The 13,454-nt window shown below is 44.1% G+C and overlaps 1 protein-coding gene across 6 annotated transcripts in view; it reads right to left on the bottom strand.

The window, feature by feature from the left end:
* The window catches only part of LOC120032302 (forkhead box protein P2-like), a 115,684-nt gene that overhangs the window by 52,193 nt on the left and 50,037 nt on the right, over positions 1–13,454 (bottom strand). For 3 of the 6 annotated variants that reach the window (XM_038978333.1, XM_038978331.1, XM_038978332.1), the window contains exon 4: positions 10,864–11,050. The exons of the other annotated variants lie outside the window; for them this stretch is intronic. In XM_038978333.1, coding sequence (XP_038834261.1) covers positions 10,864–11,040 — 177 coding nt within the window. In that variant the 5' untranslated portion in view covers positions 11,041–11,050. The remainder of the gene's footprint in view (positions 1–10,863; positions 11,051–13,454) is intronic. 6 annotated transcript variants of the gene reach the window in all.

Below are 13,454 nucleotides of genomic sequence, written 5' to 3'. Positions count from 1 at the left end.
GCAGTATATCACTGGGTTTAGATAAGGTGACTCACGGGCCATTCACAGCTCTTTTATCTGCTCGTCTTAGGGAAGTCCTTTACAGCCGAACAACTGAAAGCCACCACAATCTACTATGAAAAAGACACGAGACTGCCTTTCACTTACACCTGAGGGAGGTGTGTGGGGAGAGAGTGTATGTGTGAGTGTACGTGCGTGCGTGCCTAGTGTGTGCGTGCCTAGTGTGTGTGTGTGTGTGTGTGTGTGTGTGTGTGTGTGTGTGTGTGTGTGTGTGTATACAGTATATGTGTTGGGGTGTGTGTGTATGTGCATGCCTGTGTGTTTGCCTGCACCCCACCACTTCTTAACGGTCCAGGCACACACTTGATTCGCTTGATTCCCCTTTCAAGTGATTATGATCCATCTCCCTTTTCACAGTTCCAGACGGCTGAACGTCACACAGTTGGAAGAATACCTACTATTAAATGTTGCATTAAAAGCATCTACAGTTCATTGAGAGCAGGGCCGACCAGTGGAAAAAGAAAAGCACTCTGGAATACTGAGCTTGGAGGGCAATGGATTGTAGCTAAAAACGTATGTGTTTGTTGTTTTCCACCATCAGTGTTCTGTTTGTGTCTGTCTCTAGTTCCTAAGAGGCTCACACGGCAAAGTGGATGGCCGGACGCTTTCTGACTACGGCACAGGAGAGCAGGGAACCTTTCAACGGCATCGACAGAAGAGCATGTGTTTGTGCAGGATGTCAATACCAACACGCATGCCTAAAATGAGACGCACACATGCACGTACACACGCCCGCGCACACACACACACAAAAGTGCACGCACAGGCACGCGGACACGCACACACACACTACACTGCCAAAAACCTTGAGTCATAAAAGGACTGTAAACAAAATCCTATCGAAATGAAAATATGCAATATGAGAGTAAAGCTTCACCACATCCAACTCATTATCACCAATGCCAAAAACCGGCCTGGGCCCATATCTGAATGTTTTATAAACTAACTATCCTTGAGCTTGTTTGTGTGTTTAATCTCACCCATTAACGCCCATCATTACCAAATCACATTGATGCACCACTAGTGCTTATCGACCAAGGTGGACTTAATCAGGAATCACATACTGTCTATGAATGACAACAGCATCTTGCATAGGTAGATTGAGGCCTTGTCTCTTCCCTTCCACAGAAATGGAGCTTTCAGATAACTGAGCTAATCACCTCCAGTGTGCTTTGCTGTAGCCGGTTGATCACACCCCCTCGGAGGCTCTCATACTGCTGGTCAATAGAGTGCTTCTGGCCCTGGCATGGGGCTCAGGTTGTGTGGTAAGTGTTACCTCCGGGGTCGATTAAATGCCACTCTGACCTTAGTTGTAAATGAAAACCTTAATGATTGCATGGCTAACCCAATAGCCATTGGGCTGAGTGTGGCGCTAGGCTAGTACTGTGCATGGGCTGGAATAGAGAGCGCACACCAGCAGTTGTATTGGGCTAGGCTGGTTTCTAATGTTTGTAGCCAATTCAATTGGCAGTGCAAGGAGGAATGAAACAGTCCTAAACTTTATTAATCTAGCTTTCCTGACACGACCAACAATGGCGGCACAAAGAACAAGGGGAAAATTCATAAGATAACACTCCGTACTGATTCTCTCAGCACACCTTCACCTAGTTGACCAGAAAGTGGTTGCTTTCTGTTCGATTACCTGGGTCCTGTGTTGTCATTAACCTCTATGGGAAGAGCCTCTAGCCCATCCAAGATGCCAGGGTGATGGATCTCCGGGGCCCAATCTCAATGAACGCCCGGTTCCCCCAAAGATCACTGAAGTTAATGGCCACTACATCTAGCCGTGGAGGGCCAATGCATCTCCGTCAACTGTTTCCCTGCTTATGGAGTTTACGCTTTCAACACCTCCTTCTCTTCACGTACCATCCCCAGCACTCCATCTCATCCAGTTGTCTTGTGAATATTCCAATTACTCCGTGTGTCTGACCTTTAAGTGAGCTGCGACAGATACAGTTATCTTCTCCTCTCTGACACGCCGCGTCTATCAATCAGCGTCTTGCCTGCCTGCGGTGGAGGGAGGCTGGGAAGTGGAGGAAGGCTGGGAGGGAGAGAGGAGGAAAGGAGCTATGGCTCTGGAGGCGCTATCACCACACCGCTCTGACTACAGGAGAGTTGTGTGTGACTAAGGTGGGAAGTGAGATGAGCACAAGCCCCATAGATAAAGATGTACACACACACACACACACAACAGTGAACACATCTGCAGGCATAGACACAAGCAGTCACAGATGGTCACACACAAACACACACATGAGCGCACACACACACACACACACACACACACACACACACACACACACACACACACACACACACACACACACACACACACACACACACACACACACACACACACACACACACACACACACACACGGTGGTGGGAAGAAAAACCTGGCTGACTACACCCTTGCTTCCATAAACAAAAGCCCTTTTTCACCGGCATCTTATAACACGCTTATAGGAATAACCTCCTAGCGTGAAAAAAGTCATACTTCTTTAGTTTCATTCTTTTCCTCCCCTTTCCAAAGGGCTAATCTACATCTTTCATTGAATCAAGAATGGAAATTCCGAAGAAATGCTTCTTTTTCAATTTCATGCTGAAGTAGCTCAAGTTAGTGGATGTAATTTCTCCTAACAAGAAAATGTATCACTGTGTCGCTCACTTAGTGTGTCCATGTGAGAAGCGGGGGCTTTTTGCATTTTCTATTTTTTTGGGGGGCTTTGATAAATGTGCCAAAAGCATGATCACTCCCTCCACAGCACTCCACACAAGGCCGGCACAATTACACTGGTTATTAAAAAAAACCTCTGACTTGAATCTACATCAAAAAGAAATGACAGATAATTTATAGCGAAGGAAGGAGCTACTGCATAGAAATCAAGCGGAAGGGAGGATGATTTCATACTGTAAGAGTGTCAATCCTCAACATTGTTCAGATGATCATACATTGTATATCATTGATGTTATTGAACCTATAGCGCAGTTAAAGTTCGTACAGGAAGTGATACACATGCTGCTATGTTGAAGTCTGAAATGTAGGAAATCAACTGTGGAAATGTGGATGATAAAAACTTGTACCAAATAAGCAACATTTCTGCAATCTAACGACATTGACAAAAGCCCATACCCCGTTTGGGGTAAAAAATGTGACATTTGTGCAAATTACGATTATCATTTTCATAGGGAATTGGATGATGAAGTCCAAAACAGGTGAAAGTGAACGCATAAAGCAGCAATACCACCGAAACAATCCCACGCATGGCCAAGTCACTCAGCTAATGTATATTTATCATGTAAACTTCTGATAAATGCATATGCAGAAACAATCAAATCTTCCCATTTTCATTGGTGCCTCGTGCACAAAGACTCAAGCGTGAAACCCAATATCAGCTTAGTGTCAACTCGAGCTTGAAGCGCCACTACGCATACCACAAAGCATGTTCTGCATATGCTCATAGCCTTCCCTTATCAGGCTGAAACAACGAAGCAGATTTCCACTGCTATCACTGATCAATTCAACCCAAGTTAAGTTGTCCCAGTGCGGGTACATAACCAGTGGTTAGGGCCTTGATTAGGACTGGCAAGCTGCAGGGGATGGGGAACAGAGAACTGCTTCATTTAGAGGGTCTGTCTGGTCTGCAAGGCTGGGGTCCTTTGCTGTAGGTCTTCTACTCTTACCTCCACATGCCCTCCCTTAAACCGGGGTGAGACCAGACGAGAGGAGACGGGAGAGACACCCAGAATGGCGGATGAAGTGATGAAGACATCCGAGCCAGAATGACAGGAGAGGAAATGGAACGGGAACGTCTGCGGCTAAGGCCTCTGGACCAATAAGGGGAGCTTCAACCCAAAGCCCGCTAGTGAGAAAGGCAGACCGTAAAGCCAGAGCTAAGTGACATGTATGTCTGTTTGAAAAAGCCTCTTGTGTATTTGGCGAGGTGAGGCCCGGGCTTATTTACTGCGTTTGTTAGAAAGGCCTGAAGAGGAGAAGAGCAGCCGGCTGAGAGAGGAAAAAGGCCCCTACTACATATGTATACAATGTTAGTCGGGAGGCTGTGGGTGGAGGATGAGCATCCCTTCCCAAGCAGGCTTATAGCCACAGCTTTCAGGGGGGAATAGGCCATTCACATATTCAGGAGGAAGATTCTGTTTGGAGTCAGAACACCTGATAGTGTTCGTGCATAAAAAGCAGCGACTGCTAGCTGACTTCAGGTGTTTGGGTCAATGGACCGTGGAAACAGTTGGAGTTAAGAAAAGGACTAAGGACCGCGGACACTGGAGCTGCCTACTTCTAGTCATCCCATTTAATCCGGTTTTAATATTTGTTACGGGAGGAAAGGAAAAACAACAACTGCGAGGCAGGCGTTTCGGACGCTGATTTGTGACTATTCATGGCGAAAGCGGAGAGAAACTGTAATACTAGACATGCTTGTTAAATTCACAACGCTCCAAAGCTGCCTTCTAGCAAATCCTGCCTCTTGGTTGTCGGCTTAAGACGTAGGGCATATGCATATGTGTTCTTTTTAAGCTCTGTTAAATGGATAGTGGTGTCGCAGGCTATCAAACGTCTAAGCCACTTGCTCTGTGGAATCGCTTGCGTAAGGCAAGCAGCAAACGCATTCGTCTCTACAACTGCATCTTTAAGAATGTGTTTTTTCTCCTTCCCCCAGCAAACTCTACATCACGAACCCAGGCATTATGTAAGCGCCTTCAGTGACTGGCCCCTCCACCTCGCCGTATTAACGACCTGCCTATTGTTAGTCAATGACAGGGGAGTGGCGACAAACAATGACAGAATGCCTGTTTCAATACAATTATTGTTAAGGGGGGGAAAAAAATCTGAGATGCATTTTTAGAGAGAGAAGAAAAAAAGCCATCTGCAAATAAATGATTGTTGGGCATTGAGCTGTAGCAATAGCCGGGGGCTTACGGATCCAGGACTATGGATCGAGCACTATTTATTTCCCGGTCGTAGGGAGCGGAGCAGGGCGGTTTAGGAGGCATAAAAGGAAATGAGTTGTGAAGTGGCCATTGATCCTGACCTGCACTGGCTGGCTGGGTCTTATTTATAAAGAGAGGTTAACCCTGGCTCTAATCACTGGCTCTAACCCACAGCAGTCCTAGCAGCACTCTAGCACTATGGAGTGAATGCTGTACTACTACTACATTGGATGTAGCCTACAGTAACTCTCATCTTGCTAATGCTAAGTACCATAACATCCCATAATAATATGGCACCTTCAGAAATATAATGCTAACTATTTTCTGGACCTCATCACCACATGTTCTCTGAGAGAGTGGCAGCTCGTCATGAGTGTGTGTGTGTGTGTGTGTGTGTGTGTGTGTGTGTGTGTGTGTGTGTGTGTGTGTGTGTGTGTGTGTGTGGGCAGCGATACCGTCGGTGACACGGTGGACACACTCTCCTGCCGCCAGGTCCCCCCTCCTCCTCCCCCTAGCCTGCTGTGTTCCACCTGTGATGCATCTCAACCCACACAGAGCTCACACACGCACCGCTCACACACCACTCCCATCACAATTGCACCCAGCTGCTCAAGCATAAAATGCTCATAAGTGTTTGTTTCCAGCAGATTTCTCTCCTCTCCCTTTCTCTCTCTCTCTCTCCTCTCTCCCGCTCCACCATCCCCATTTCTCTCTCTATCTTCCTCGTCTCTCTTTTCAAAGCCTTGCAGCTTGACATTTCCGTGGGTCTCAGGAGACCGGGACGTGAAATGGAGTTACTGCGGGAGCCACACTGTAAATTCCACGAAGCCACATGTAACGTGTCTTAAACACAGATGGACACTCCAGGTTTAAAGCGGGGAAAAAGAGGAGGAAGCGAGGGGTGACTAGAAAGATAACGGAATAATACTCCTGTTTTGTCTGGGGAGGGGAGCAAACAGCAGCAACGTTGTCCTGTCTGTCATTCACATCCTATATCTTGAGTGTCATCGACATAGAGGGGAGAGGGACGGACCTATATGTCAGGCTGTATGTGCAGTACTTAAGGGACCGTCTGGGAGATAGTAGTGAAATGTTAGAAATGAAATGTACAGCTATACCCACTATAAATAAGTGGGGCATGGAGCAGGGAGGCAGGGGCCACCCTTCGACTGTGGAAACAGTGATGGAGAGAAAAAAAAGAAATACGTAAGACATAAACTGTGGGTTCCTGTCACTTTCTGCCTTTCAAACCGACACTCTTATCTCCATTTAGAACGATGACTACACATACAGTAGCCTTCTCTTTCAAACTGTCCATATTTCAAGAAGAAAGCCTTTATCATAACCTGACTGAAAGTGTAGTCTATAGTAGGCTGATGGTGAGGTGTGTTATTTACACACTCGAGTCGGGCCAGTCTTGGCCTGTAAAGATAAACCTAATGAGGTTCTTTGTGTAAGAGTGCAAATGAGAGTCACCTCCCTCACCGGGCTCCAGAGGGGAGAGAACCAGGGTGATTAGGCCTTTCAATTATGCTCAAGGGCAATGCCCAGATTTGCATCTGAGGGGGGAGAATTCGTCTTTTTGTTTGTCCTGATGAGCTGGGATGGAGCAGATATATACAGCATCCAATCACAGTGACTTTTTAATGTAGCAATGCCACCATAGGCAAAGCCCCAGAATATGGATTGTGAGGAAAACAGAAGCCCTGGCAAGCTGTTGTGTACAAGCGTCTCGAGCATGCATCCTCCTGACTGACAGTAATTAAAACTCCCAGTGGCCCCCTGCACACCTGATACACACACACACACACACACACACACACACACACACACACACACACACACACACACACACACACACACACACACACACACACACACACACACACACACACACACACACACACACACACACACACACACACACACACACAGAGAGAGAGAGAGAGAGCGAGAGAGGTGTTAGGTGCTGATGGGGGAGCTCTCTGTCATTAGTATTGTGGCAGGAGACGGAGAGTGTTTACTTGTGAAAACCAACAAGCCGAGGCCAGACACACTAAGTGGCTGTTTAAACTCTGTTCTCAGTAAGGAACGTGTTGACGTTCCCATAATGTATATAACACACATACGCATGTTCACAAACACAGTAGCACTGGAACAGCAGACGGAACCACAGATGTGAAAAGACATCTTGTGTTGTTTTGTGTTATGGGATTTTTTTTAAATTTAATTTTTTAATTTTTTACAATTGGCTAAATAAACATTTCACAAATATGGAAATGCACAACTTTAAATAGCTCAAACAAGAGTGATTTATCTCAATAAAGCCATTAAATCCATTGAGAAAGGTTGGAATCCTTTCCTTTGCAGAGCATCAGGTACTGGTGACAGATAAACTGGTATGGGACTGCCAGGGGACTAAGAGCTGAGATGAATGGATCTGGCCTCCGTACATAACAGGACAGTTCATCTGAATAAAATAAATATTCAGTCATCCATTCTCCTGATAAGGGCCATATAGATTATAGGCCACTGTAATCAACTAACCGCTCCGTTAAAGAACATTATGGTATGGATCCAGCAGATCAATGCAGAGCACCATGTATACTCGTTTTTATCACATATTAATACATTTGTACGGCCGCAGCCTTATAGATTGATTTAATTAAAGGGGGGAAAAAACATGAAATCATTTCTGAGTGCTTTTATCATCATGGTTTTGCATAGTAATTAGGCTGTATGTAACATGTATCAGTGTGTGGCTACCTGGGTCTAACTGGCAAATTGCAATCAGATACACAGGACATCTAATCTACAATCTGAAATCAAATTAGGCCTATTTAGGGGAGACCTTGGGAATATGGTGATGAGAGGATGACATAATGTGTGCTTGAAATTCAATTGTGACACGGACGTATTTATTATTCAGGAAGGCCTACTACGTGGCAATGACTTTGACCTTAGCGATCCACCTGTTTAGTGAAATGTCTTTTAATCCCTTCATATTAATGCAAACGCAAGCATGGAAATCATCTGAAGGCTATCTTGTTTTTTGATCGGGGAAGAAAAGTAAAAAAATAAAAATAAATGTACACACGTAAATCCCAATTTTTTTTCTCTCCCCTTCTTTTGGCCCAAAAAAGTTAAAAAGCTCTCGTGTACATGCTGATTTGCGTCCTTCAAGGAAATCAACACGCTGAAATGGCATCTTTCTAATTATAGCTGGAGGTGGTGTGTTGCGATGACTGTGGAACAGCTGAACCCAAAGGGACAGTGGAGAATTCATCAGTGCTTATTAACCATCCTCTCTAGCACCATGATGAGAGAGGGGAGATTCTATCAGCTCCCTTTATGCCCACTGGAACACTCAATGTCATTCCAAATACTGTATGTCAGAAAATTAAACCCAGGCTCTCTTCAAAGTGCTGGAATACACTTAGATAAGCATTTGCATGTACATACACTATAGTATAATCCATGCTGTAAGTATGGATGAAAATCAGCGCATACCTAAATCACGTTAAAACACACACACACACACACACACACACACACACACACACACACACACACACACACACACACACACACACACACACACACACACACACACACACACACACACACACACACACACACACACACACACAACAACCCTTTATACCAATCCACTAACCACTCATAAACAACTGTAAGCTTATGCTAACCAATGCTAACCAAGGTAGAGGTATCCTCTCCATACAGACAGACCAGACCAGAGGGAGAGTGATGTGAGCCCAGCGCCCAGAACAGGAAGTGTGTGAAGTTAACAGCACAGGGACTCTGTTTAAAAAGCCTCGGGAGACCTGTTAGCTGTACCACTCATTTCAATGTGTCTGTCTCGCCACAGAAATAAAGCTGCTCTTTACAGGAGAAGATTGTCACATCCCTCCACATTTCCCCTTCACAATGTGTCCGTCTCAACGACTTAACTAGATACTTTATGCTTACATTGCTCTTTCCCTCCGTGGCTCTCTTTTATGGCTTCGACTTCCTTTGTCAGTAAATGAGTTTCGGACTAAAGTTAGAAGATCTGTTCTCGTTGCCTTAGGTGTGCGTTTTAGATTTAAGCGATTTAAGTGTTCGGAAAAAATTGTCCTTGTGAAATAATAACATAATACATCATTATAATATAATAATCATATATTTTAAAAATATATAATAGTAAGTATGTAAAATGGCAGTGAAATAAAAAATAAAAAATAGATGACTATTATTTCTACTATTTTGACTTATTTGTAATAAATGTGTCCCAGCACCTCCACTCCACCACACTCCCGAGACTAGTGAATTAGAGCAAAGAGATTTCTAGCCCTGTGCACACAGGTTCCTATAGTACGATATAGGCCTATGGTGAGATATACAGTGAGTATGTATCTGCAGTCCTCCACAGTAGGACAGGTTAGAACATAAAAGAATAATGAGAGAAGGAGAGAACTGACCCCAATCAGCCGTCTGCAGGGAGAGAGACAGGCAGTGTGATGATGAATAGGAGGTGAGGCGATGGTGTCGTGATGCTGTTGTAATCACCAGCTGGAGCATCGGGGGTGGTGCAGGGCTGGGGCAGGGGGTTAGGCGGGGTGTAGGAGGGCCGGGGGAGGACTGCAGGACATGCTTCATTCTGCTACACTGGCTGCACCCCCCCCCCCCACCCCCACCCACCCACCAATCCGACACACACACACACACACACACACACACACACACACACACACACACACACACACACACACACACACACACACACACACACACACACACACGCACACACACACACACACACACAGGCACGACTTAACCACAGGGCTTCAGCTGCCTCCACCAGCATGTGTGTACACACACACTAACATGGACACACACAGACACAAACTCACACATGTAAAAAATATAGAAACATCCTCAAAGCAACAAAAAAATAACACAGTTACAATTAGACAACACACACAAACACACACTCGCAGGGTTCCATACATCGAAGCATCACGCATAGTTCCAAACCCGCGGCGAGGGGCCCCCTAAGCACAGCCCGACCTCTACCGCTGCTCTTTTGGCAAACTGTCAAAGCCATCATTCTCCATGAAAAGACATGAGCACTTGACTCCTCTCCCCAACAGTGTCTGACTCTCACAGCTCCCACACAACAGCCCCAGTCACATTTAAATATCCCACAGCAATCAATAAAATCAACAGAACATTTTATAAAAACGCACTAAACATTGACACAAAAAAAATGTATGAATTCTTTGTTAATTCCACAGGCCAGATGAGAGACCGCAGTCAGAACAGAGAGCATGCAGAAGTGTGCCCCGGTCAAAGGTTTGCCTCCAGGGGCTGTGGCAGAGTAGAGTGGACGGCTATAGGACCGAGTTAGGAGGCCCTCTGGTGGCTACAGCTGAGCCACGGCGCTCAAACCCACACACAGGGCGCACACACACACAACGGCAGCGCCAGCCGGCTTTGTACGTCGCTCCCTCTCTCACACACACACTCACATGGCCTCAGCTGAAGTGTGCTCTCAACACACAAATATCAACAAAAACACACTAAAACACCAGCAACAACTACACAACCTCTAGACAAGTAGTCCTCAACAGCAACATGTCAAAATCAAACACATAAATGCCCAACCACACAATAAACAACTATCAATAAAAACAGTCATAAACACACAAAAAAAATCCATAAAATAAAAACACAACCTTATTTCTATACTAAATAAACAGTGTCATCTCCAAAAAAAAGTGTGCCTCTCCTATCAGTATAAGCCCTGTGCTAGCAGTTAGAGCATTGTGATGTGCAGGAGAAACACAACTTACCTGCTGTTGTTGGAGATGCAGCAGCTCGACTGTGCTTACTTCGCTGCTCGTGTCACCGCTTGATCTTCCATCTCTACTGCCAGCATCTAATTGGCTGCATAGGCTGCTCAGGCTGCTCATTCCATTTTGACTCATTGAACTGTTGCTTATTGTCTCTGTGGCCGACTCCTGCATCATGACTTAAAACCTAGAAGTGATCAAGAGGCACCAGTTAAGGCTCTTGTTACAACCCTTTTCTCCTCTTTTCATTTTTCCCCCCTCTTTTTTTGGGGGTGTTTTTTTTTTCTTTAAAGCTTCCATTATTACCTCTGCAAATGAAAGCATTTAAGAGGGGGAGGGGGGTGATGCAGGAGGAATTATGCATTCATTGTGTAAATGAAGCAATACAAAGAGATGCGTGTCTTCTCGGTCTCTTTGTAAAGGAGGTGTAGAGTCTAAACGTGATAGGTGTTTTAATCACTATAATTTAGGCACAAATAGGGCCTCTGCTGCACTACGCCCATGTTGGGAATAGGTGTGTATCGGACAAATTTATGATTGTATATTTAAAAAAAAAAAAAAAAAACTTTTTATAACGGACATATAAAAATATATACAAATACACACACAGTCAGACACACACATGCTCACACACGCATTTTTTTTTTTTTGACATGCTCACTCACTCCTTGATATACCCTCACCCTGTCTAGGCACACACAGACCCTCCTAAACTATTCCCCGTCTTGATTCTGTCAGGATTTTAGTGCGAGTCTCGCATGAACAAAGTTGCTTAATGACGCACAGCTAATCATGCAAAATTAAAATGTGGTAGAGGAGGAGGAGGAGGTGGGAGGGGAGGTCCAAATCACATGGTATCACCCGGTGATAAATGATATAATAGGCTTCTTCTCCCTGAGCTGTGTCTAAATAAAATGTGCCTCCGAGGCTTCCATAGAGAAAAAGCTCATATGTCACATATTGGCTCAATTTTTTTCTCTTTCTTTTTTAATCAAACCTCAAATATTCATTTATTTTGGTGACATTTAAAACATTTACTGCTGTTCTCCACGGGACACAATTAAACTGGTCCATGGGCAAATAAATGTAAGATATTGAACTAATTTCACCAGCATCTATTAGATATGAAAAGCTGAGACGAAGGAGAGAAAAGAAGCAGAAAATATCACGAATATCACTAATGATTATGCTAAAAACAGCATAAATTATGCATATTACCTCCTCTCCTGTAATCCATTTAAAAAAAAAAATCATTTCCCCTGCATAAATGCTCTGTACCTTGGTAGGAGCAATGAGGAGTCCTGCCCAGGATCAGTGAAAATCCTCACAATAAATAAAATAAGTCGAATCACAGTGACTGGCCCAACACAACACACTGTTCGAGGTGTGTTCTGCATCTCTAATACCACTCTGATGGGGCTTCTCTATTTGACAGCCTCTCCATAATTAGCATATTCATTAAGGTAGTACCTAATAATTCAAATGTATAATTTTGGGTGATTCATATTTCACTTTCCCTTCAATAAAATATAATGTCTATACCATTAATATAGTCTGTATGCAATAATGATATTTCAAATCGTTATGTATGGTTATTCATATTCAAATAATATCCCTTCTTATATCTGTGGTGGTACAGTACAGCCCTCCTCCCTTCTGAAATGAAATACACCAATTGTGTCACATGCATAGGCTGAGCAATTAATACTAAGTTTTGATTCAAAGCATCCTGTACCATGACTGATTTTGAACTGAGAGATAATGCTGATAATGAAATGCTAAACACACTCACTGACTCACTCACTCACTCACTCACTCACTCACATATATACATGCATGTCCGTGCACAAACGTACGTGCTCATGCACAGTGCACACACATACACAGACACAAGCATGCACAAGCACATAAACAAACAAACACACACACACACACAAACATACACACACTACACATTGACCTTAGTAGGGATACTCAAACAGCACCTAATGTTTCCTCATTAACTAACATGTCTCCCTCTTCATCATGTAGCAAACACACAACACTGGCCATCTCTATCTGGTGGGAATATAGATTTCCTCTGTTATACTGTCAATTATGGGACACATACAGGTTACAATGCCCCCAATCTGACTACCGAGGTGGCACGATGGGGTGTCATTTGAGATTTGACCATAGACTGTATGCCACTCTGCAGTGTCTCTTTCTTGAGTCTAAACACAGATCCCATCTCCATGTATGATGCAATGAGCTCCAAAAGTATTGGGACAGTGAATTTTGTTGTGGTTTTGGCTCTGTACTCCCAGCACTTTGGATTTGAAATGATACAATGACTATGCGGTTAAAGTGCAGACTGTCAGATTTCATTTGAGGGTATTTTCATCCATATCGGGTGAACTGTTTAGAAATTACAGCACTTTTTGTACATCGTCCCCCAATTTTAGGGAACCAAAAGCATTGGAACAAATTCACTTATATGTGTATTAAAGTAGTCGAAGGTTGGTCCCATATTCCTAACACACAATGATTACATCAAGCATGTGGGATGCTGCTTGTTTTAGTTGTGTTTCAGATTATTTTGTGCCCAAAAG

The sequence above is a fragment of the Salvelinus namaycush genome, chromosome 38, assembly GCF_016432855.1.
Source record: "Salvelinus namaycush isolate Seneca chromosome 38, SaNama_1.0, whole genome shotgun sequence".
NCBI lineage: Eukaryota > Metazoa > Chordata > Actinopteri > Salmoniformes > Salmonidae > Salvelinus > Salvelinus namaycush.
The sequence above is the reverse complement of the archived record's forward strand: the minus strand, read 5'-3'. Positions and strand labels throughout refer to the sequence as shown.